The 26,566-nt window shown below is 37.0% G+C and overlaps 1 protein-coding gene across 1 annotated transcript; it reads right to left on the bottom strand.

The window, feature by feature from the left end:
* Positions 1-603: 603 nt before the first annotated feature.
* Positions 604-26,366, bottom strand: si:ch211-225b11.1 (uncharacterized protein LOC561694 homolog). The gene is made up of 13 exons (XM_056263799.1): positions 26,075-26,366; positions 24,007-24,141; positions 14,743-14,953; positions 11,817-11,949; positions 11,361-11,495; positions 10,631-10,734; positions 10,288-10,412; positions 5,998-6,110; positions 4,962-5,102; positions 4,255-4,354; positions 3,013-3,113; positions 961-1,131; positions 604-871 (listed from the first exon to the last, which is right to left on the bottom strand). Exons 1-13 carry the CDS (start codon positions 26,340-26,342, stop codon positions 779-781), a joined length of 1,830 nt encoding a protein of 609 aa, XP_056119774.1. The 5' UTR covers positions 26,343-26,366; the 3' UTR covers positions 604-778.
* Between the last annotated feature and the right edge of the window lie 200 nt (positions 26,367-26,566).

The following is a 26,566-nucleotide window of genomic DNA, read 5'->3' as shown; positions in this document are numbered from 1 at the left end:
CTGCATGCGTCATAAGCAGCTGTAAATGCGGTGTTCAATTTACGTAACCTTAGTCCTCAGCTAACACAAAGGCATCTGAAAGCAGCTCTCTTTTTCTATGATCAATATGTGCTAAAGCCTATGAGAGTGAATGTAGTTGTACCCATAATAAAGTGATGCTGACATTTCAGAACTTCATGGAATTTAAGAGTTTCATGAAAACATTTTGTGCAGGCGTTTGCTAGTGCAGTTTTTGAATTTTGAAATAATGTTGTGTAAAATCAAGTATGTTGTCCCTAACATTCTAAATATCATTTCAAGGTTTTGTCAGTCCTTTACATCCGTGTATACAAATATACAATTCAACAAGGCTTAAAGGTCAATGCTTAATCATTTTAAAGCTTAAATAACGGAGAAAACCAACCAAAATCTCTCTCATTACATCATCATATATTTTACACTTCTTTACTTGAAGAAAAATATGCATAAAATTTATGTCTGACATTAAGTTTTCTTTTTTCTTTTTCTTTTTTTACAATATACAAAGCTTTCAAATAATCAAATAAACACATGTAAAAAAAGTAATTCAACAATAATAATTAAAAAAAAACAGCATCATCAATATCAATGCCATATTGTAAATCTGGGAATATTTTTGTACTTTACAACATTAATTTCAAATGCAATAAACAGAATATAAATACGAGTAAAAACATAAAATGATATTTTTCAGTTTAAGCAGAACTACTTTGCACTTCTAATGAGTAAACATATTAAGGACACACACACACTCAAGTGTCTAAGGAGCGGTAAACATCGCAATGGACTCGGAAGATGGTTTCTCTGAAACAAACTCCAGATCTATAGCTGGAGTTATGGACTTTTTCAACCTCTGCAACAGAGATGGAGAAAGGCACTGGGTTCATTTTGAGAGAAACACAACAAATATTGATATAGGGAGTGTTTGTGCACTGTACACACCTGCAGCAGAGACCCTTCGGTGGTCCAAAGCTCATGTAGAGCCCCAAGTGGAATCCAGATGATGGAGGCGAGAGAGATGAGCCAGCCGACCACCTCTGCCCAGAGCGGGTATGTGTAGGACTTGCCGTATCGAGCTGGAGTATACTGAAAAATACTGGAGATCAGAATACCCTGCAGAGAGAGAGAGAGACAGGAAAGAGGTCATTGTTATTAAAGGGATAGTTCACCCCAAAATAAAAATTCTTCATCATTTACTCATCCTCAAGTTGTTCTAAACCTGTACAAGTTATTTTGAAGAATGTTGGTAACCAAACAGTTTCTAGTCCTCATTGACTTCCATAGTATTATTTTTTTTTCATTCTATGGAAGTCAATAGGGACCAGCAATTTTTTGGTTACCAACATTCATCAAAATATCTCCTTACAAATCTCTACAAGGTTTAACTCCTCAGTACTTGAGCAAGCTCTTATTGCATCATATTCCTTCCTGTTTATTGCTGGTCTCAAAATTCTGGCCAGCTGATAATACATAGAATATCAAAATCGAACGCGGGCGGTAGATCCTTTTCCTATTTATCTATAAATCTAGATTAAAATCCACCTAGCATACACATAACACACTATCACATCTCTATAATTCGAATCCGTTAAAGGATTATTAGGCTGCATAAATTAGGTCAACCGGAACCGGGAACACTTCCCATAACATCCGATGTACTTGTTACATCTTGGCATCTACGCTTGTATTAAGTCTCTGTTTCATCCTTATCCCGAGGTCACAGTAGTCAGCCGAATTCGGTCCGTTTCCAGATCAGACGGTGGACCTGCATCTGGATGACCACAACAGCCCTGAATGTCAGCGGAGACCATGATAAGACAAGCCCTTAGAGACAGATACCCTGTGAAGACCTCGGCGATACGACAGCCATCAGCACAGATCCTCACTGGAGACCATGAGAACCGGACAAGTCCTCTGCACAGACCCTATGGCCAGCTTTGACTTTTGACCTTCCCCACCAAATGCTGTCATAATGTAGCCCGATCTTCAAGCAGAAGGAACTGGATGAAGTATTTTAAATGATCAATCCACAATCTACAATCTGACTTGTGATGCAGCCTAGAATTAAACCACACCTGAGCCTGATTCTCCCATGGATTTTTTCTCCAATTTTGCCACCGGATAAGAGTTTGGGTTTCTTGCCACTGTCCCCTTTTGGCTTGCTTAGTTGGGGACACTTAATATTCTGCAATATTATTGATTTGACTGTACTGAGACTATTGGAATGAGAGCTGGACGATGATATCTCTGTTTTCTACAGAGCTGCTTTATAACTGAATTGAACTCATTTCATATTTGATGATCTTTACACAGTTGTTGAACGAAACTGAATCAACACTGAACTGACCTCAGCTAAACAATGACACTATTTTCTGTTTAGAGTTGCTTTACAGAAAAACTGAATTCTGTTTGCATCATTGAATCATAATAAAGGTGCTTTAAAACATCTCTTGTGTATAAAGCGCTATATAAATGAAGGTGACTCGACTTAACTTCAACAGAGCAAAGAAAGTTTTTTAGAACACCCTGAGGGTGAGTAAATACTGACAGAATTTTCATTTTTTTTCCCTTTAATTCAAAGCAAAGCATTATACCTTCACCCAACCTCTCAGATCTGCACTTCAACCGACACACACCGGGATCCACTTTATAAATATCTATTACTATCAACAAATGTACAACCCTTTTTCAATGCTATTTAAGATTTTAAAGACTTTTTAATGTCCTTAAATTTTGAAATTTTAATTTATGGGAAGGTGAGGGCATTTAGGATGCCTGGATTCCCTGTAAAAGGATGTGTGCACAATACAGTCTCATAAAAACTGAGTTTTGTCATTGATTTTTTTTGTCACTTCACTAGGAAAAAAAGGTCTTGTTGGGAAAAAGTGTAGTATTTTAAAACCATCTGCACTTTGAAGCTATTTACTCTGGAATGCAGATCAATATATAGTTGTCAATGATCAAATATAGAGAATCCCAACATTTTTTCCTCACCAGCACAAGCATGGGTGAAAGGTACTGCCAGCAGACACGGAAGTAGAGGTTTGGTTTCTTTCCCAGCATTTTCTCCACCATTAAACTGAGCCGTCTCACTCCTGCATGTGTTTGAGAGAGAGTGAGATAGTAAGTAAAGTAAGTAAAATTGATTTTTATAGCCCATTTAAACACAGCTTGCACTGACCAAAGTGCTGTACACAGCGCAATAGCCAGAAAATAATAAAAATAAAATAAATACAATTATAATTACAGACATAGCACAGTAAGACAATTAAAACGCAGGGAAGGCCAATGTAAATAAGTGAGTTTTGAGTCTGGTTTTGAAAATTGTGATAGACGAAGCATTTCTGATGTCAGGTGGCAGTTGGTTCCACAGCTGAGGGCCAGCAATAGAAAAGGCTCTATCACCTTTTTGTTTGAGCCGGGACCGCGGGACATGGAGGAGACCATGGCTGGAAGATCTAAGGGACCTGGGAGCTACATGCGGATGAATAATACCAGCTATGTAGCTGGGGGCCAAGGCGTGAAGAGCTTTAAAAACCATCAACAGCATTTTAAATTGTATCCTAGACTGGACAGGAAGCCAGTGCAAGGAGGCTAGAACCGGTGTAATGTGTTCACGCTTTTTTGTATTTGTGAGCAGCCTAGCCGCTGCATTTTGGACCATCTGAAGCCGTCCGACCAGTGTCAGAGGAAGACCAAAGTAGAGAGAGTTACAATAGTCTAGCCGAGAGGTTATGAAGGCATGGATAACTTTTTCTAGATCGTTGTATGACAAAACAGACTTGAGTTTTGAAATTATTCTTAATTGATAAAAACTAGTCTTTACAACAGATGATATTTGTTTGTGCAGGTTAAGATGGGAGTCTAAAATAACACCCAGATTACGTGCATGGGCTTTAACATAGGGGGCAAGGGGCAGGAATGGAATTCTTTGATTTTGAAGGGCCAAAGACAATAACTTCAGTTTTGTTATCATTTAGCTGAAGGAAATTGTTTGCCAGCCATCCAGATTTTAATTTCTTTCAAACAGTCTAAAAGAGGCTGCATGGAGTTGCCAGATTTAAGTGGGATGTATAGTTGGGAGTCATCTGCATAAAAATGGAATGAAATATTGAATTATTGAGATGTGGAAGAGAGCAAGAAAGAAATGAGATGGAAAAGCATGAACCATCAAATCTCCACATCTGATCTGAGTTTCTATAGTCTGAAGTGCACACTGAAGGTAGTGATATTCACCAAATATGAGAGTGACGGCGAGCACCTCGAAGAAGGCCAGAAACATTAGAGACACCACAGCTGTGTAGTGATCCATCAGCTGAAACACATATATCCCACCCTGCACACATACAATATTATATCATTAGTATTGAAATTAGGGTTAGGATTCATGTCCATAATCAAAACAAGGACTATATATACACACACACACAAACGCACACAGGAAATATTTTAAATTATCTTTCTGGTTGGATTTTTGTTATTTGGCCAGTTCATTTTTAAGTACTGTATATGAGAGCATTAGGATGCATATTTTTATGATGTCTTTAATGGTGTCTAAACTTCAGTTGTCCATTTCAATTAATTCACTCCGAAAATGTTTTATTAAAAATATATGTAGGCCTAGATATTGCCTTTTGTTATTTGTATCATTAAACTGGTGCACATAAATAAAAATTTGAAATGTAATAACACTTTTGTTCTGTTCATTTTCACATTACTTTATTTAAACTTAGATTTACTGTATTTTACTTTTTGAGTTTTAATTTAAAAAAAAATATTGAATATAGTGATTGAGAAAATATATCTCTAAATCAAATCTTCTGAAACTAAAATTATGTTTAGGTAAGGAACTGTTGTATAAAATCCAAATGATCCAAGTATAACAAAATCTTAAAAGTAAGAATACATTATTTGTTTGTAATGTGAAACTAGAGCATATTTACCCTGGAAATGTGAGGAATCCCCAGCAGAAAGCCAACGCAGCACACTGCCAGAACAATCAGCTCCTTCCTCTTAAAAACTCGCAACGCTTTCTTGCCAAAGCCGTCCATGATGAAAGTTACAGCCACTTCCACCATGGCAAACTGCACAGATAAACATATGTACATTCACACAAACAATAGTCCAAAATGTTCACATGTGAATGTACAAATTGCACACGCATATAGCTCTGTTGCGAAACCTGGTGAGCTGGGCACTTCCTGATCACCTTTCCATTCACAAGAATGAGACATTTTCATTTATTATTATTATTATTAAACTGCACTCAAATTTCTCATCTTGCTTGCAAGATGCTGACATTGACTCTCTTACAGTTGCGTCTTTTCGGTGTGTGCAATGAGGAAACGGCTTTACAGTTTACACAGCTCAAAGAGAAAATAAGAATCCTGTGATCTTAGTCCTGTAAATTATGATTTTTCGCCGTACAGCAATAAAAGCAGATGATAAATATAATCCTTTTTTTACTCTATGAGATTCACTGAATTTCCTGCTCATCAACAAACCTTGAGAACACTCAAGGACATGGGAAGACTGGGCCTACAGCTGCAGAAACTGATAATACAGACGAAAGAACATAAAATGAGCACATTTGCCATCTGTGGCCTACTCAAATTTACCAAGGCCACATCATGTTTATACTTTGTAAGGAAGATAATTGCAGAATTGCATTATATTGAATAGGATAATTGCGAGTGACAAAATTGATCCAATATGTTGAACAGAATGCAAAGAATTGCAGATTATAAAAACATTTACATATGTATTTAAGTATACGATGCTGAAAAAGCAGTGAGATCCATTGCAAAAGTTGTTTAGCACAGAGAAAACAATTGAAAAACAAGACCGTGTCCTGTGCGAATTGCTTCTTAGAAGGCAGAAGTCTGCTGTATGTAGGTTTCAGACAGAAAGGCAGCTTTCTAGGGTTTAGAACAGGGCTAGTTTGTGCATGCTTGTACTATGAGGCCTCTTCTCTTCTACCTGACTGTCCAGTCCAAGGCAGAGTAACATGATGAAAAACAGAGGTGCCCAGAGCTGAGAGATCGGCATGGTGGAAAACACTTCAGGATATACCACAAACACCAGACCAGGCCCTGCAGAAAAACATATATACACAAAAATCACACCGATTAAGAGAAAGATGACACTAGTTGACTAGTTGTTATGCCAACGTAAACATTAACAACAATGGTCTTGGCCATCGAGAAGAACCAGATCTGTCACACAGTACTTTTAATGTTTAGTAATGCTCCGCTTAACACGTTTACCCTTTTTTTTTTTTTTTTTTTTTTTTTTTTACATTCCAAAAAAATGCAGATTATAGATTCCTACAGTACTAAAACCCAAAAATAAGATATTGTAGGAAGGAAGAGAAGGAATCTAAATAGAATGGAAAAAGCTGTAGAAACTGGCTTGGAAAAGGCTGTGCAGCTGTCTTATTTTAGATTTTAAGGTCTTTCAAAGAGAAAACAAAGAGTTAAAGAATCAAAGTGACAGAGACATTAAACCATTTATTATGATGAGGAAATGCTCAGCAAAGCTGCTGAACAGCACAACTATTATTGCATCGCTTAGAAAAAAGATCCGCCTGCTGTTCTGAGAGATGCCTCCTCAAAGAATGTATATGAGAAAACACTACAAAATTACAAAATAAAACAAAACAAACCTTACAAAATAGGTTATCAAACATTGTGCAAACTAATCATTTTTCTGAAGTACTGTATAACTGCCAAGGTTTCAATGCTTTCTCTGCTTTAACTGGTATAAATTGATGGACTTGAATGACAACATCATATAGCAAACAGTAATGTTATATAAACACAAATAGTATGATATTGTAAACTGCTGTGAAGTTCTCCTGAGGGCAGCTCAAAACTCAAGGACATTCTTTTATTATTGTTTTTTCTTTATTTACACTGATCTACTCTGCCCACTTTGCTCATTTCTTCCTGATTCTGTTTCTCCCATGAATGGTCTCTTTTATTCCCTTTCTCTGGCATAATCCTATCCACCCTTCACCTCCTCTCACACTTATCCTCTCTCTGGTGGTACAGAACGAGAACTTTTCATTTATCATCCCACTTCATTAAACTTTTGAAGCTGGAATTTCCCCACTGCATTCTCATTTCCTTCGCTTGCAAGGTGTTGATATTGACTTCCTTTGATATTGATTGCTCTACTCATGTACGGTCCATTAGATTTCACACCCATCACAAGAGCACAACAGCAAAGAGCACATAAGAAAAATAACAGATCCTGTGAGCAGTGGTGGATACAGAAAGTGGATGATGGGTGGGCCTATAAAAGTGTAGGTGGTCCGGAATAATTCACATCCCCCATGTTTTTCAATCGGCTTAATTTAGAAGAAAAATCGACGGACCGGTCACTGTATAAACGCCCATGACTTAAAGGTGAAGTACCGTAAAACTTCAAATAGTAGCCCGGGCTTTTATTTTCCCAAATCGTCGAACTGCACCGGCTTGTATTTGAGACAGGCGTCTATATGAGACAGGCCTTTATAATTTAGTGTTGAGATGTTGTTCATTGAGTGTATAGGCTTGTCTCTAATCTCTAAAAATCTCCAAATGCTCCATGTGAAACTGCGGTCTTCTGACCTTTTACTATCGTGTCAATTGATTTTGATTAATCGTGTTGTTTGAAGACGTGAGAGTGCGCGCGCACGGCCGGAGCGCTCTCTCTCTCTGCTTGTCAGGCGCAGCAGTCATTCTATTCTACATCACTCACCGATCAAAAAAGGCTTTGGAGGGACAACAATTTGCTTTGACGGCCGCCAAAAAGCGGACGATCTGACGGTTTTAAAGGATTAAATACAACCCGAAACTAAAAAACAGACCCGGCCTCTATTTGAGACCGGCCTTTAAAGGTGCTCTATGTAACTTTTAGCGGCCTCTAGTGGTGATGTTTCCGATTGCAACCAAATTTTACAAGAGCGCTCGTGCTCGAACTCATAGACAATACCGTCTATTACGCAAATATCTCGGCGAATACTAGACGGATTCGGCGAGCACCGAGCTCGTTGGGACCATCTAGTCGAGCTGAAAAGAACCATATAAGTTCCATAGTTTTTGATGGTGTTTTCGCGGAGATATTAGCAGAACACCATCGGGCGCGCTGCAAAATTGCAGACGCTGGTGACGTCACGATCTCAGAAGAAAATCGCTCTTATCTCTGGAACGCAAAGACCCAGAGAGCTCAAATTCGGGGGAGGAGGTCCCAGGGGAACCCTTGCCCATTTAGAGTGGCGGGCCTCGGGGATGCCCCCTACCGGATCGCCGTTCTATAACTCGGGGAGCCGGGCGAGTTGGACCTCGGGGGTGGGCTCGTTCGAAAGGCCCCGTCCAGCACTACGAACGATTAGAGTCTTGGGAATATTGATCAAAGATTGACTGAGATATAAGCCGAAAAACGTGCGCCTTTAACCGGACGTAACTCCCTGACCGTCTACAATAGACTGTATATAAGGAGAGAGGCTCGGGAGCGCGCATGCATGTCACATCTGTTGGATTTCACGGTAAATCCGACCCGGAGACTTCACATAGAAATAGGAATACTGGCCTTCAGAGGTAATAGGAAAACTCGACAAGTGGATCATTTTAATGTGTGATTACATCCCCTTCACACACAGGCAATAAAAAAAGGATTCATTTTAGTAGAAAAGTTACATAGAGCACCTTTAATTACCCAAACCTGCAGCCACACCAGGCGTGTAAAAGAGACAGGCGTCTATTTGGGACTCGGCTATTATTTGAAGTTTTACGGTATGTACGATCCAAGATTAAACAGGTAATGAACACATCAAAGTGAACGTGCAATACAACACGGTACAATGAACGCTTCAAAACAACATCATCATAAACCTGTTCAGAAAGACAAATGCCACTAATGCGGCCACTAATGTTGCAGATACATACCTTTAAACACCCACTCAGAATGTGCAGTGCAATCAAGTGTGAGCGGCCACCAGGTAAAAAAACAAACAAAACAAAACAAAAACAAAGCAGGAAAGAGAGAGATCCAATCTGAGTTATGATAACAACTATATCACAAAGAGAAATTACAATGTCTGAGTCGTGTATCGACAACCAACCATGGCTAATACAGTGCACACATGTGACCTATGTACAGTTCAGAAAACCCCTCGCTCCCAACTATTAAATGCAAATATTGTATAACCAATGCCAGACTAAAAATCTACCCAATTAATCATATGGGCAATTGGGCAATTTCTCCGGTAAGACAAGCGGTGCATTCACAAACTTTCTAGCCATGGTCTATATATACCCTTTCAACAATTCCTCAAAAAGACTATCCACACTTTCTTTGCTGGCCTAAAGGTGATGATACACAGGGCAACTTTTTGGGCAATGTTGCTGGGCAATGTTCCCGCCAACGGGCAACCAGATGACACACAGGGCCCAAGACTGATCTAAATTATCCAGATAGAAATGTATTGCCCATTTTCAATGGGAAAGTGCCCAAGCAACAATCGCTCGGCAAGATTGCCAAGCAACATTGCTCAAAAAGTTGCCCTGTGTATCATCACCTTTAGAGTCTGGTTTGGATTTATTTAGGATGTCAATAACTAGTTTGCATTGAAAGAAACAAAATAAAAAGTTTTGTCATGAAACTAGATGGTGCAGGCTAATAGGTCCTTAACTCAACCTGCTTGCAATCACATCATTGTCTATAGGGCACTGCTGATTGGTTCCTGCTGTATCAGTAGCCAATTAGCTCACGTGCTCAACCTTTAACTACTTGGTTGTGTGTAATAGATAGCTGTTTAGCCATTTTTTGTAATAACATAAAAATGTTATTAGGGCTCTGCTAGTTGGCGCAAAGAACATAGCGTAACGGAAGAGACCAATTAGCACAATCTTATTAAGATTAGGATATAGTTCTAATGCATGACAAAACAAATCACATATAAAATAATTATATTTAATTAATAATTATAATATTGAAGAACTGTAAATTGTATTATTAAAAAAAATGTATTTCCCTGGATCTGACAGGGTGCCAATCTGGATGGGCCTAGGCCCACCCGTAGCTACGCCCCCTGGTCCTTGAAACTGAGCTGTGATTCATGGTTGAATGAAGACAGCAATTAAAGATAACAGGAAATGTGGTATTTTCAGTTCAAGCGATTCAATGTATTTAATGCTTGTGAACAAACCTTGAAAAACACAAGGAAATGGGGGGACTAGTTTTACAGCTGCAAAAACTGATAAACCCCCCCCAAAAACAACTTACCATCTGTGGCAATGTCATCTACAGGTAGGTTGTGAATGTGAGCCATGTACCCGATGGCAGAGAAAATAACAAAGCCTGCTACGATACTAGTGGCTGAATTTGCCAGAGAGATGATAAATGTGTCCCTGCAAAATAAAAGGTAATCGTGATGAGGAGAATCATGCATTTCTTGAAGATAACAGACCCTTTAGCTCTGATTAGTGCAATAAACTTGAAAGCACTTAGATGCATTTATTTAATTTTAATGTAAAAATATGTTTTTAAATGTAAAATCAGCTGCTGGGACAAAGCCACCCCATACCCCTAACTTGTATTTTTAACACTTCATTTCCATATCGCTTACTTAAGGATGTTGTTGTTGTACTTGTTGTAACTGGCCATAGATATCATAGAACCAAAGGAGATGCCGATGGAGTTAAAGATCTGAGCAGCAGCATTGACCCACACCTACAACGTAAGATTAACAAAGACACATAAGAGCAGGGTTTCATTCTTGTCTTTTTGTCCATTTTTTTTTATAGACATATACATTTTTATGTTTTAATAAAGCATTAACAGGAATCATATTTAACTTTTGCTTTCTTTTGTGGGCATAAAAGTACTGTCAATCAATCTAAATGTTTAATTTCAATTTAATCACAACATTTTTGTAGTTAACACATTCAGACTCAATCAGATCCTTTTTATGAAAAGAAAACAATATAATGTGTATTTATTGGGTTTGGCAATGTACATAAGCATTTATGCAAGCAACACAAACAGAAATAGGGGAAACATAAATATAAAATAAATAAAACCTGCCATTCATTCAGTGACATGGTTTTTACATTATACAAGAATTGGCAGTGTTAAAGTTATTTCAAACCTACTTCAGACCTGTTGATTAACTTAACCCAGTGTCAATTACATGTTAAATGGTAAACAGACACAATTCCCACAACAATGTTGATGTTTATCAGTGGTACTACAGTAATGATATGGTAGCATGCAAGCTATAATGTAATGTTGACTGTTAGGTTGTAGTTTGTTTTTACCACCACTTGACTCAAGTATTTTTATTCAAATGATCTCACCTGGACTTCCAAGAGTTTACTCCAGTTTGGCATGAGGAAGAAGAGGATACCATCTTTTGCTCCAGGCAACTGGACATTATTGATCAGCAATGCAATTAGTATGAAATAAGGGAATGTGGCAGTGAAGTACACAACCTATGGACAGAGTCAACAGAGGGATTTTTTTTGTGATAACAAGGACAAAAGTACAAAAGTATATATATTTTTATTCCCATCAGTTTCTTTAACAACTAGGTTAAAATGTATTGAGGTTTATTCACCTGAACAAATATAGATATTATAACAGTTGACATACTGAGTCTTATTGTATATACACAAACACATTATTCATATTTTTACAAAGACATATTAACCACTAACTATCATGTTGTAGCTTACATATTCTATTTTGCCTTCATTTAGATAATTAAAACACATTGAATCTATTCAGAAATGACGTGAGCTCTGAATTCTGACCTTTCCGGTGGATTTCACCCCTTTAAAGATACAGAAATAAACAATGGCCCAGGCCAGGATTAGGAGGCCAAAGAGTTCCCAGCGAATCCCTCCAGCGTGCTCAATCCCTCTGGTCATTTCTAAGACCTTATGACTATAAAAAAACAAAACAAAAAACAACACATTGCAATTGGATGAATGGATGGATGGATGGATTGAACTTTTCCAAATTTTCCATTTACATTAGAGGAAATTAATAGTTCCTCAATATAGAGTGACATTACATACACAATTATAAACAACCTCTGACAAAAGGTCAAGAATTCTCACCAAATATGGCATAAAATGAAAGTGGTAAGACTGGAAAAACTGGAAGCTGCTGAGCCATCTGGACTGAGAAACGACTACTCCCCGAGAAAACAAAGGTTGTTTCTGGAAATAAACATTTGAACTCTCTCTTGCAAGATTAGCATCCCCACCCAAGACCCAATCACATTTGTTTTTCCCTTCGCCCTCTTTTTCCCCCATCTCTTCTCTCCCCATGATGAGATAACCTGAAATTCACCCAAAAATCTATATGGTTTATTGTGAACAATTACCATACAACACTATACATGTCTGGCATCATTTGAAATGTCTCAGTGCGACTGGTACAAATGTCTCATTCCCAAAGAAGTAAACCAAGAGGTAATGAGATATGTTGCTTACAGAGGAGGGCGGGTCTTTCATGCAAATGACTTTCTATCCTCAAAAGGTGTAAACTCCCTAGGTTTATGACCCTAGTGAATGCAGATTCCAATTGTAAGTTCATGCCTCACATTGGGGGATGTTTTGTCTTGGTCTGGGTATTTAACACTAGAACGGCCACGGCGGTCATTTTGACCGTTTTGAATTTTATATCTGCAATAACTTTGTTGAAAAAATAAATAAAATCCTGCTGGTAACTGACTTTTCCTAAAAGTGTCTGTATTTTCATTTTAAAGGTTTTTAATATAAATTACACATAAGGCAAAAAAACTAATTAACATATTTACCTATTTCGGCCATAGACGGTCATATTGACCGCACTGAATTTTGCGGTATTCTTTTGTTACATTTCTCGCGGTTGACCTTTGTCTATTAGGAAATAATCAGAATATTCAATTGCAAAATGACAGATATGTTTATTGAGAGCTGGTCAGATGCTGGGAGAGTTAAGGTGTGTAAATGTCCGGTATGAAGCCCTTGGCAGCACAGGGACGCTGCGTGTAGAACCATGGAGTGCTGAACACAGGATAACACACAGAAAACAGATACAGGCAGGGAACAAACACGCAGGAAAAATCCACAACGATCTCACAAAGACTAGGCGACAACAGTAACACTAAAAAGGGTCGAATCGCTGATCAGTTGCAGCTGGCGCGTTGATCAGAGCGGGCATGCTGATCAGCTGCAATGATCAGCGACCACGCACACACGCACGCACACACACACACACACACACACACACACACACACACACACACACACACACAACAAGACGAGAAAGGAGACAGCGAATTCATAAACCGTGACATTGTCTCTCTCACTGTCAAAAGAATATCTAAATAAGATACTTTTAGTTGTTATTATCTTGTTCTGAGTTATGTTGAATGGATATGGAAATATAGCTAGGCTATCTGTTGTGAATATGCGATAATTACGGGCTACTGATATTATTATTTATAAATGTATAATTAAACTTTTTTAAATGTACAGTTTGGTGTTGTTTTGTTTTTAAAAGATATCCTAATACAATAAATGCATTAATCTCTCAATTGGGTATTTATCATTAAAGATATAGAGATTGCAATCTAACGGTCAAAATGACCGCTTGTGGCAGTTCTAGTAGTTATGGAATTCTGGCACTTCTAGTGTTAAAGAAATGCTGAAAAAGGCTCAGGGCGATTTGTAGACAGATCTGCCCGTAATGCTGAATGTTCTCAGACACTCAGCACTATATTTTTCCTAATGTGAGATATGCATCTTTTACTCTTTATTCCAGAGCATTTTATGTTTTGTATTGATTGTCTTTGAATTTATTATGTAATTGTCATGATACATTTACCTGAATAATATTAAATTGTTACATTTTAATTTATTCTGACTTACTCTGAAATTATTTTCTCAAGTAGATTAAGTGAAGGCTGATTTGACCGCGAATCTGTGTCAGCTTAGTAACGGACTAAAGTCCAGTTTTTGAGTGGAGCATAGGGCACACCAACTGCGATTTTAGAGCTCCGGCTAACACTTGGCACTAGTTCAAGTGTACTTAGACTGTAAAGGCTAAAAAGAGAATTTCCGTTTAGGACAACAAAATGTTGATCAACCAACCAAAATAGGGTGAGCCTTACCTCTGTTTTAATGTAATAATACTATAACTAAGTGTACGTGGGAAACCATGTCATGACCAAACCAAAGCTACTATCAGAGAAGTAATGTTGGTGTGCTTATATCTGTAGTAGTGGCCAAGACCTCCGACTAGAGATAGTGTTACTTTAATTCAAGTGTATACAGATCTTTGGGGACTAAACAAAATACTTTTAGATAGAGCAAGCATGAAGGTGGCCTTCTAAACAGTATAGTCAAGTCTGGCGAGTTGGTGATCTGAGATCTGAGTTAAACGGCCGGCACGAGGATCTCTGTGCACTATAGATTCCTAATGAACGAGTAAAATATAAAGTTAAGAGTTAAATAGAATAATAAAATGTCTAGATACAGTATCATATAAATGACCAATAACCAATTGGCATTCCAACCTAAATTTAAGGTCGCATTAAAATGGAGTTAGATAAAAGAAAATTAGAATTAAACTAGTTTGCCACACTGAAAAGACAGAACGTGCAGAAAACCTTCACCAGCTTATCGGAAAAATTTAGTTGGACCGATTGGGCGGGCCTTACATAGTAAAATTAAATCTGTCACTCACTCAAAGAACTGTTGACTGGCTGATTGCAGATGCGTGGCATTGCCAGGAAAACCAGTGGAACAGTTGCCAACTGCATTCCACGTGTTGTTGCAGGACTGCCATGGCAATGAGGGGCTGAACGAATGAAGCAGGTAGTAGAGAGCCCAGGTCATGAGCACGTTGTAGTAGGTGCAGAGCACGTAAGAAATCACTACCGTGGCAAGCCCCACACCTGAGGACAGACAAAGAAACAGTGAGACACCAGAAAATGACACCACTTCCTGCCACCATTTCCGAGTCTTTCACTGCTGAACAGACTCATATTGGAACAGTGCTTAGGGCTCTTCAGAGGCACTGAAATGTTTAGATTTATGTTTTTATTTAAAAAAGAATAAAACCGTTGACCTCCAGATGTACATTTCTAGGTTGGCGTACAAGTTTGAAAAGAACAGATAAAGCAAATTTTCATGACAGCTGTTTTCATTTTACTTTAGGTCAAATTATATTAAGATAACTCTTATCTAACAACATTTCTAAACATACGTTAAAAAAAGAAAATCTAGTTTCCCAGGATTCTTCTGTTATCCTTTCTTAGTGAATGTTTTTGTGGTTGACCAAGACACCAGGGGTTTCTTATGGCTCCACAGACCTTATGCAAGAGGTTCTTGGAGATTTAAATCAGAAAGTCTAGTTTTTTATTGAGGATTGCATGAATAAATCCAGTAAGGCTGTTCAATGTTATGCTGTAGCTTAGATTTCAAAAGACCTCAGGCACACACTGTTCTGAAGAGCTAAAAAAATATTTGTACCCTGCTTACATGTGATTCCGATTGGATTGATATTGTGGGGTATTAAATGTGTTGTTGGAACAACTAGTCTCATAATCTTGATCTTATGAAAACTTAAACTTCAAATAGCTTTTTACCACTTATTTGTAGCTTACAATGGTTCTTAACTGGTTCTAAAGTGGATATCAATTGGTGACCTAAATTGTACAAAAACGTATATACAAAAAAACGTATTAAAAATAAAACTTCTGCATATGCCCAAATATATTGTGCCAAACAACTTGTTTAACAATCTTTCATGCTGCCAAGTTTGAATGGGGGGACGTCACGAAACCTGTGCATGCATGTAGGTATTTGCCTTTCATGAAGTGACTGATACAACTTAATATCATAGAGTTAATTGGATGCACAGCCTTTTAACATCAACAACAAAAGCTGAGAACCACTGGCTTACGCAACAGTATTTCTGTTTCTCAATGATTTCATGTATTAAAGGTGCTCTAAGCGATGTTGCGCGTTTTTTAGGCCGAAACATTTTTTGTCACATACAGCAAACATCTCCTCACTTTCCGCTAGATGCCTGTCCCCTGAACACACTGTAAAAACACGCGGTCTCTGTAGCCACCCCCGGCTCCACAAACGGCAACAAAAACAAACTGGTCCAACCTGGACCACGAAACATAACAAACAGCGTTCCAGCCAATAACTGACAAGAATGATTTGGGGGTGGGGGTGGGGGTTGGGGGGTTAGTGCACATGCAACAGAAGGGAGGGGACGGGATGAGGAGGAGGGAGGGTCGAGCTAGCCTCCGTTTTGTCTGACAATACTTTGAACGTTAACAAGAAGTGATGTCACCCAACATAGCTTAGAGCACCTTTAATTGCATCCTAAGAAAACAGACAAACAGAACTCTTGGCACACAACACAATATGCTTTTCTTTATAAAGGGATTCAATGGCCAGGAGTAAACTTAATACACTTCTTTTGTGCTGACACATCACTGAAATTCTGATATGCAGAACGCAAGTTCAGTGAATTCCAACGGTTTTGATTCATTACTGCCCAACTGTAATCAGCATTGAAATCTCATATAAGCCTGAAGTGAAACAGAATTAGATTTAGAAATGGACATCAGGAAGAGGTTTAAGAATTAAGTGTCAAATAATAACAAAAACATTCCCATCCAGTCATCATCAGAGTTCTTAAAGCTGCAGTCTGCAGTTTTTCCTCTTTGTCGCCATCTCTGTTCGAAATCTGCAATTGCAGTCATTCGCGGAATTATCAACTTTACGTGAGTTGTACTTCGACACGGCACAGCACGGATGAACACAATGCTTTGAGGAGAATCTGCAGCTGTCAGTCACCGCACGGTGTGGATACTGGCATTCACAATCACAGATTCTACTTTTTGGAACTATGACCAACACAAGAATTTTCGCCCTAAAATGTCATCTGAACAAGTAAGTAACATCCACTTTTGTTCTTTTGACCAACTAAGGGAAAAAAACCATTGCAGTAAATCGCGCTGATTAAATCTAACGATCGCTTATCAGATAACGCCAAACCGTGCAAAATATACTTTGTTCTCAAATTGTTATTGTTAACAACATCAGCATTGCGTGACTACATTTAAAGCCCTTCAGATATTTATCCTTGTTTTCGCATGGGCCGGTTGCAGTCTCTTTTTCCAAACTCTCAGTCCAAAGTCTTTTGCATTTTACAACGGGTGAATCTCTAGTTGTCACTGGTGATTGTCGTTTGAACCTTTTGGGATCCGCCATCAAATTAATAAGTTTAATTATATCAAGTACTGTGAGAAAAGGCTATAAATCTCCATCTCCAACATCCTCACTCGCAATATAGCCTACTAGCCGAGACTCCTTCTTTATGTGTACAGATGTGACGTAATGACGCAAAGACATGCTCAAATTTCCCGCGGAAATCCACCAGTACCACTGAAATTAAAAACATTATTACAAGCTTACCGTTTTGAATCGAGCTAAGGCAAGCAGATAGTTTTGAACTCTTTTGGATAATTTTTAACCCAAAAAAGTTACGGACTGGAGCTTTAAAATAAGCTTTTGCCATTAAAAAAAGGAAAAAAAATTATATTAGCCATTCTTAGGTCCATTTATGATTTACTTGCCAAACCAAACAGTTTGAACAGTTCTGAATCCAATATAAACATGTCTATTCAACATGACTTGGTAGGACATGGTAGGAGGATGAAGAGGCAAAGATCACTGATTTTAGTTTTTACCATGTTTTGATGCCAGCTTTATGTCCTAGGATTATCTATCATCACTCTCTACGGATCTTGGCATTTTTTTTGTGTATTCCCACCACCTAAATGGAATGTTCATTAGTTTTTTCAGGCCTGAATAGTAGAAAGCACTAAAAACAGGAATGTTGTTGTTGTTGTTGGCACATTTTGTGGTGCCCTCTGAGGTCATATAAACTCCCCCAGAGCATTTTGTTCTCCTGAGCTTGAGCCTAAATTATTCCACTGCTTAACAATAATATAGACGAGGGGCATTATGGGATTATTTGGATGCTCTACTTGGAAATCCAAAATTAACAGTAAGTCTATGATGAGATCGATTGCAAGCAAGATTATTGTAAACGTTGTGTTAAACTTGAGGTTATAGAAAGGTTTGTATGCATTTTTTATTGAGAACAAGTTTGCTTAAGAACAAGTTTGACCCTAAAATACCATCAAATATTATTAAAGGAGAAAACACAATACTTGACATTTAAATATGTATTATCTTTCAAAGAGTAAATAAACCCCTACATCCATATTGTTATTATCTTATGGAGAACAGCTGTGCCCCAAATTTTTTTATTGTTTTTTGACAAATATTATTGCCTGAAGGTATAGAAAGGCACTATGGGTTTCTTCCATACTTTCATCCAAACTTTATCGAGACAGAAAGATACTTTTTGTTTTCTAAGAAAAGCTCATCTACGGTACTATATTTTTCATCTGTTTTCTTGTGCAGAAACAAACCCTAGAATTTATCCTCTCCCAGGCACCATATGAGATCCTAGCACCAGTTCCACAATTTTGTATAACATTAGTGCTGTATAACTGAACATAAATGCCTGCACACACTCTCTTTTTCCTGTTTAGTGCACAGTAGTTCATTGTTTTGTTCTGAGTGTGGGCATTTTCACCTTAGGAACCTTGTTAAATCATGCAACCCTGATGTCACAACTGTTGAAGGCTATAATTACTCCAGAGACAGAAAGGATACTTAGGAGTAAGTAAGGTTACTTTTCTGACCATACCAAGATATAACCCATTAATAAAAGTCCCGAAAGATATTACAAAAGTAAAAGGAGGAGAGCTATTATGGAGAGCTATTAGGAGGAGAGCCATATAGAGAATTACCCTTTACTCACTTTTTCTGGTGGATCGTCTGTAACATCAAAAATAATGTGACATAAAGAGTACATTTCAGTTAAAAGAATATACAGAAAGAACTACCTACTTCAGTCCCTCTGCTAGCAAGGAGCCATAATCGGCTGAAATGAGCCCTATATCAAGGGATGGACCCAAAAGATTTGACCGGGTAGACTATCTCTGTCTTTGAGGAGAGAAGCCTTTAGTTAGCAGGGGAAAGAGTCAAATTTAAAAAAAGAAAGAAAGAAAGAAAGAAAAGAAAAGAAACTCAAATGATGAACAGTGATGGCTGAGCTTGGTGTTGACACTCACTTTAGTCACAAATAGGTTGCCCTCCATTTACATTTTTTATAATTTTTGAACTTTTATTTTTATTTTATTAAAATTGTATTTTATATTTATATAATATCAATTATAATATATATATAATTATATGAATATTTTAAATACATTTGTGATATTTTGTCATATTTTATGATATATAACAATTAAACATGACCTGTAAATAAATAAATAAACAATCAAATGTATTAATTTCCAAATATTCATTATAAGAAGAAATACTGTTGTTTTCACTCATGTTTTCATAAAAGTAAGAGTTCAAATGAAGAGGATTGATTCAGGTACAGAACACAGGACAAACACAAGAGATCAGCCATCACCAGATCATCAGATACTGTATGAAGTGCCATATTTACAGGTCCACACATTTTTACAGGGAAAATCCAACACAAGGGTGAGAAGAAAAGCTTTGCACTCTGTATCCATGCTTGAACTGCCATGTCAATGCAGAGAGATGGGTTGATTCACTAAACATAGTCCAGCAAAATGATAATCGGTCATTGACATAACATGGATATTTTTGTGTCCAAGTGCATTATTTCTTTTTAAAATAATTTGATAAATTCATGACATGTATCACTTTATTAAAAACACTTAGTTTGAATATATTTTCAGAACATTCAAATAATAAATAGGCCTATTATTTTATTTTATGATTTGGTATCTTAAACCTATGGAAGCTTGTTTCCGCCACTGAATAAAAAAATAGATATAATAATTGCGACTTTTTATCTCACAATTGCGAGATATGAAGTCAGAATTGTGAGAAATAAAGTCGCAATTGCGAGATGTAAAGTCGCAATTCTGAGAAATAAAGTCGCAATTGCGAGATATAAAGTCGCAATTCTGAGAAATAAAGTCGCAATTGCGAGATATAAAGTCGCAATTATGAGAAATAAAGTCGCAATTGCGAGAAAAAAAGACAGAATTGCGACTTTTTATCACACAATTCTGACTTTTTTCTCACAATTGCGAGTCTACATCTCGCAATTCTGACTTAACACATAACTGCGAGTTTATATCTCGAAATTCTGACATCTTTTCTCAGAATTGTGAGATATAAACTCGCAATTGCGAGTTATCAGGCCAATTCTAAGGGGGAAAAAAGACTAACTTTTTCCCCCTCAGAATAGTTTATATCTCACAATTCTGATTTTACAACACGCAATTTCGACTTTATATCACGCAATTCTGACTTTATATCAATCAATTCTGACTTTATATCAGAATTTATATCTATATCAGAAACGAAAGCTGCTGCTCTCCATGTTTTTCCGTCATCTCCGGGCGCGTTTATGTGTAAATAATGCGAGCTTATTTCGTCTATTGAAAGATCTGAAAAAAACACATACATTTACACATAGACCCAAGCCCCCCCCCCCCTGGATTAAAATAACAGGTGTAAACGAGTATGTGTCTCCCTCGTTGACTTGTGATCCAATCAACCAAAACGCATCTTAATACAGGGCCTAAGTTGCAAAAGTCAGGTGATGCAACCGTAATGAATGTCCCTATATAAAAAATAAAAACATTATGTAAGCTAAATAAACAATAAATTTAAGCTAAGATTCTCTTATTATTCTTTTTTTATTATTATTTTAAAATGTTAGTTTTAAGTAAAAAATGTTACAATTTGAAGTATTTTCATGAAAATCATTTTTTTATATACTTTTAAATGCCACTATTATATCAAGTAAAGAAAAAACGGTCACATTTTATATTAGGTGTCTTTAACTACTATGTACTTACATAAAAAAATTGTTAGGTATGATGTTGTTCATGTTGTTTTGCAAAATACTTGTGCTGCTATTGAGGTGGGATATGGGTAAGATTACGGACAGGTTTGCTTGTATGGGTCGGTTTAAGGGAGGGGTAAGGGAAGGCTCAACAGTTATAGATGTCATCACAGAAATTAATTACAGATGTAATATGCAGGTATTTTAAAAAAAATAGGTACAATGTAAAATCATGTGTGTACACAATCAGTGCATTGTATCATATGTTCCATTGTTCCATTGTATCAGTGCATTGTATCATCTAAAATGTTAGACCATAGTAGTTAAAGACACTTAAAGTGGGACTGAAAACTGATCCGGCTGCAAGAGAAGCATTTCTTGCAAAAGGAAAAGAGAGGTGATGAATCTTGTTTATATAGTGTTCCATTCAAGCTGCTATCTTTTAAACATTTCGATTAATGCATTTTTTACATTTTAATTTAAAATTCTCAACTAACTTACGCTGATGATTATTTTTGTATCAATATAAAACGACTTTATTAAATCACAATTGATTACGGTTTATCAAACCAATCTTTTGCATTGTAGCCTATTCCAGTTCCTACGTTCCGAATGTGGTCATGATTTATTCTGTTTTTGATCAATTTACTACTTTTACTTTACCTTTGTTTACTTTACTTTACCCAGTAAAAAAGAACAATAGAAACAAAGCAGAGGCTTGTTCCATAAAGTGCGCTAAGAAAATTTGGGATTACAGTCCAAAACCTGACTTGAATTAAAGTAACAAACCAGTCGGGGCTGAATGGGTTCCATTAGAGAAATTTAAGTTCACGCAATACCACTAATTTGACCCTGGTTCAATGAGGCAAGATCATTTGATATGCATACTATTCTAATCGCAGCTCTATAGGTGCTCTATAGGTGCGCTATAGCTCTATAGGTCCACTATAGCAAATAGCATATTTTGTGCTGTTTAATGCGTGTGTTGCGTGTTGCTTTCCTCAGTGCATAATGTACATTTGGGTATATTCTCCATCTGTAAATGTTAGAATTTCCATTTCGCTGTTATGATTGGATGAGGCTTATGTAAGCAAGCCTCCGCAAAACTTCTCAATGAACGAGCGCAGCTGTGCACCAAACGGACCGCAATAGAATAGGAGCTCAATAATTCCGACTAAAATATACAGTTTTCTCTTAAAATATTTGTTTTTGGACATTAAATGTGCCTTATGTAGAACTTTAAACCTAAAGGTAAGTGTATTTTTAAGATAGCAGTAACTGTAAAGTGACTACTGTACTGGGGTAAATCTAATATAGGACTAATTGTTCCTCTTAACAGTTAAAATTTAGTCTGTGAAATTGGTTATTTATTTTCATTTTTAATTGAATGATTGTAACATCTGCTTTAAAATGCTTTTTTTTAATTTTATTGTAAAGTTCTAATGGGGCAGCATGGTGGATCAGAAGGTATAGCAAGAAAATCACCGGTTATAGAGCCCAGGCTGAGCCAGGAGTCCTTTCTGTGGAGTCTGCATGTTCTCCCTTTGTCAGCGTGAGTTCCCCCCACACAGTCCACATGCAGATTAGGTGGATTGGATATGTCAAATTGGCCGTATGTGTGAATGCGTGAGTGTGTGTGTGTGTGTGTGTGTGTGTGTGTGTGTGTGTGTGTGTGTGTGTGTGTGTGTGTGTGTGTGTGTGTGTGTGTGTGTGTGTGTGTGAGTCCCAAGTCATGAAATGGGGAGGAATGGGGAAAGACCTGGCAACCTACCCCGGGAAAAACAGTGCTGAAATGGTGATAGAGAGAGGGGGTGGAGGTTGGGGGGGGATGTTCTAATGTCCTATTAACCATAAAAGGAACTACAACTGCCACCAAAGTGAAATGTATTCATATATTTTAATTAATCATTGGGCACTATACATTCAAACAGTCATTAAGAAAAGGGTGGTGATGGCGCAGTGGATAAGACACATGCCTTTGGTGTGAGAGACCCGGGTTCGAATCCACTGTGAGACACCAATGTGTCCCAGAGCAAGACACTTAACCGCTAGTTGCTCCAGAGGCGTGCGAACTCTGACATATATAGCAATTGTAAGTCGCTTTGGATAAAAGTGTCAGCTAAATGAATAAATGTAAATGTAAATGTAAGAAAAGAAAACCTGTAGGTTTATATATATATATATATAGTTTCCCAGCATAAGTTGCCAGAGTGACTAAGCTATGTTAAATTTGCTTTATGGAAACAAATCAACTGACAATGAGTTGGACTAACAGAAAAAAAGGCCTGGCTATATATATTTATAATATTTGATACTACACAATATAATTGAACATGTTTGTAGGTCTATATTGTATAATTTATCATTGTAGCTTATTTATTTGACTTATTATTTACGTTGATTTTCTACATTCTATATATTTATTTTTAGACTGATAGTGGTTAATAAAGTCAAATAATGGTATGCTAGAGAGTCAGTGGTAATATCATTGTGTTCCTGTCAGTCAGTGATAGAGGAACTCTGCAACAACTCAGGCTTAGCCAGACAGTTAGCATGCCCTTGACCAGGTTAGTTAACCAGCATAAGTTGCCAGAGTGACTGAGCTTGAGCTATGTTCAGTTTGCTTTATGGAACCAAATCAACTGACAATGAGTAAGACTAACAGAAAAAAAAGCATGGCTTATTTGGTAAACTTGTTTTATGGAACAAGCCTCTGGACATACAATGCGACAAGGTGCACAGCAGGCAAAGTCATCTAGAGATTTTACGAGGAATATTTTCTTTATATAATTTATTTATAAAACATATTCCTTAAACTCATTTGATGTCAAATCATAATTCAACAGACTTGAACACAGTTGAGAGTTGAACAGTCAGCCATTAGTTTGACTGAAATGCCAGAATGTCCAATACAACATAGAAATCAATAAGACTTCCCATTTGCTGTACTATGTTTGGATGGTAGAATAGAACCCAGGAGATGTGAGCGATTGGGACACATGGTCCACTCACCTTTGAAGAGGGGACATATTTTAGCCAGAGCATGGACCGGCCCCAGACGAGTGTACTGCCCAACAGTGAACTCCATGAACAGCAGTGGGATACCACAGAGAAACAACATGATGAAGTAGGGAATCAAGAAAGCACCTGGAACATGTGAAAGATTGGAAAACAAAACATGAGGCGAAATAAGAAAATAATGAATAAATAATGAAAATAAATGAATGATTAATATTTAATAAATATTTTGTTTTGCTTCAATGGTCACAAAGGTTTTCTTTTTGTCTTCATAAATTTGACCGGGATAGATAGATAGATAGATAGATAGATAGATAGATAGATAGATAGATAGATAGATAGATAGATAGATAGATAGATAGATAGATAGATAGATAGATAGATAGATAGATAGATAGATAGATAGATAGATAGATAGATAGATAGTTTTATTAACAATGGTCAAATAGTCGTGTAATTATATTTTCCACCCCTTAATTTGTCTTTTTTTTCCGCAGAGTCATTCTGTGAGGTTAAGACTATTTTCTTGCAACTCATGTTAATGCAAATTTAGTATTTAAAGTGTCTTTCGGGAGGGCAAGATGGTTTATTGACATGTTCTGTATAGATGAAAAGGCCATAAATGAATTCCCTCTGATAAAAAAAAAAAAAAAATGTGGAAATTGGAAATTTTAGATGATAAAAAAAAGAAAAAGAAAGAATCTGAGGTTGTGAATGGTTTTACTGTCTATGAAAACACAGGTGAAGAAAGCAAACATTCGTCTGGACAATATGGATGTTCGCTAAAATAACTATATTGTTCTATACAAACATGAAACAACAGGAGGCAAGATTATGTGCTGTGAACTTTGTGACAGCAGCTGTCCTATAAAACCTATAGGTTCATATTTATCCTATAATATCACAGATCACAGAAATGGAGTTTTATTGATTGTCATTCTTGGGACAGTATATATTGCGTCTTTTTTAACAATACATTTTTTTAACAATTCAAATCATTTTTGCATGCCTTTAGTACATATTTTTAAGCTATACAAATGCTATACTGTATATGGCATGTTGCCAAACCAGAAAGGAAAATTTATGATTGATAAATATTGGAAACAACAACCGTTCTAGGTCAATGAATATGAAATAAGTCAATGATTAACAATGGGAAAAGGGTCAAAAGAACAACATAAATTGGCAGAACCAACGCAAAGATGAAACATAGACTGGCGTGAGAAAACAAGATATCCAATATCACACACTCCTGTCCTGGATCTACTGTTACATCTTATAGTTACACAACAGCCACAAAATTAGCTTCCAATAAATAATCTAAATAACGATAAAATAAACGGAATATAATGGTCATAAAAATGTAGTTTGCAAACATGTGCCAAATGTAATCTTTTGTATTTATTTTGTTTTACAGTTAACAAAGATTTGGATTTTTCTTACTCTAAAGAAGGTGGTAGTAGAGCCTTAAGTAAAAAAGTATTAAAAGACTTTCATTACAACATAAGTGTACACAGCTTGAATTAATGTTCAAAAAAAGTTATTTTCAAATATCACATTTGAGTCATGCCTATCAAGAAATTTCCGAAGCTTTACTCTATTTGACCTGAACAAAAAAGTGCCTTTTCATAAAAGGTCAGAGTTATGTGATTATATATAATTTATGACCTTGAATTGGCATAGCCTACATAAAGGGGTCCTCTCCGTGATATGTTTTTTGTCACATGACAACAAAATGGCTTCCTGCATGTGAACAGTATGTTGGTGGGCTACACTTGACTTTCTTTTTGCTAAGTTAAAGTTTGTTCAGATATTAATATTATATATAAAAAAGGCCACAATGTTTTCCTTTTAAATATATTTTATTCTCAGTAATTCTCTGGACACTCAAAATGCCCGTAGCAATTGTTAACTGTAATTCATAATTAATATTTTGTGGAAAACAAATTTTGTATGGGGTGTTTTATATTAAGACGAAGATGAGCAGCATGACATCGGAATGGCTACAGACTCAGGTGATTCATCATGAGAGAAGAGTAACGCGTTAGCAGGAGTCACTCACCTCCTCCGCTCCTGTAGCACAGGTACGGGAAGCGCCACACGTTCCCCAGACCCACTGCATAACCGATGGAGGCGAGCACGAACTCCAGACGTCGACCCCAAGTTTCTCTGGGTTCCGTTATCTGGTGTTCAGCCTTTGCCAGCCTCATGGCCTCAGCATTGCCGGGTGTCATCTTCCGGAGATCTACCTCCTCTTTTCCCTCTCCAAGCTGCTGTAATGCATACTTAGACAAGGTCGTAGTCTTGTTATCAGTTCCAACTCCCATCATTAAAGACGTTTAGACTACAGCGCAAAAAAAATTGTATTATTATTAGCGCTTAAAAAATTAATATTAGCGCATTAAAAATAGCGGTTTTTTATATGGGCAAAGGAGGATGCATCAGTACTTCAAAATGAATTAGCTTGACACTGTTGCTCTTTGCCGGTATCAAATGTCACTATCGCTCTGTATTACAAGATAGGTGGTCAGCATTTGGCTAACTAAATCTACCC

The sequence above is a fragment of the Rhinichthys klamathensis genome, unplaced genomic scaffold (assembly GCF_029890125.1).
Source record: "Rhinichthys klamathensis goyatoka isolate OS25496 unplaced genomic scaffold, OSU_Roscu_1.1 h1tg000210l_1, whole genome shotgun sequence".
Classification (NCBI taxonomy): Eukaryota; Metazoa; Chordata; class Actinopteri; order Cypriniformes; family Leuciscidae; genus Rhinichthys; species Rhinichthys klamathensis.
This window is presented reverse-complemented; position numbering and strand designations above follow the sequence as displayed.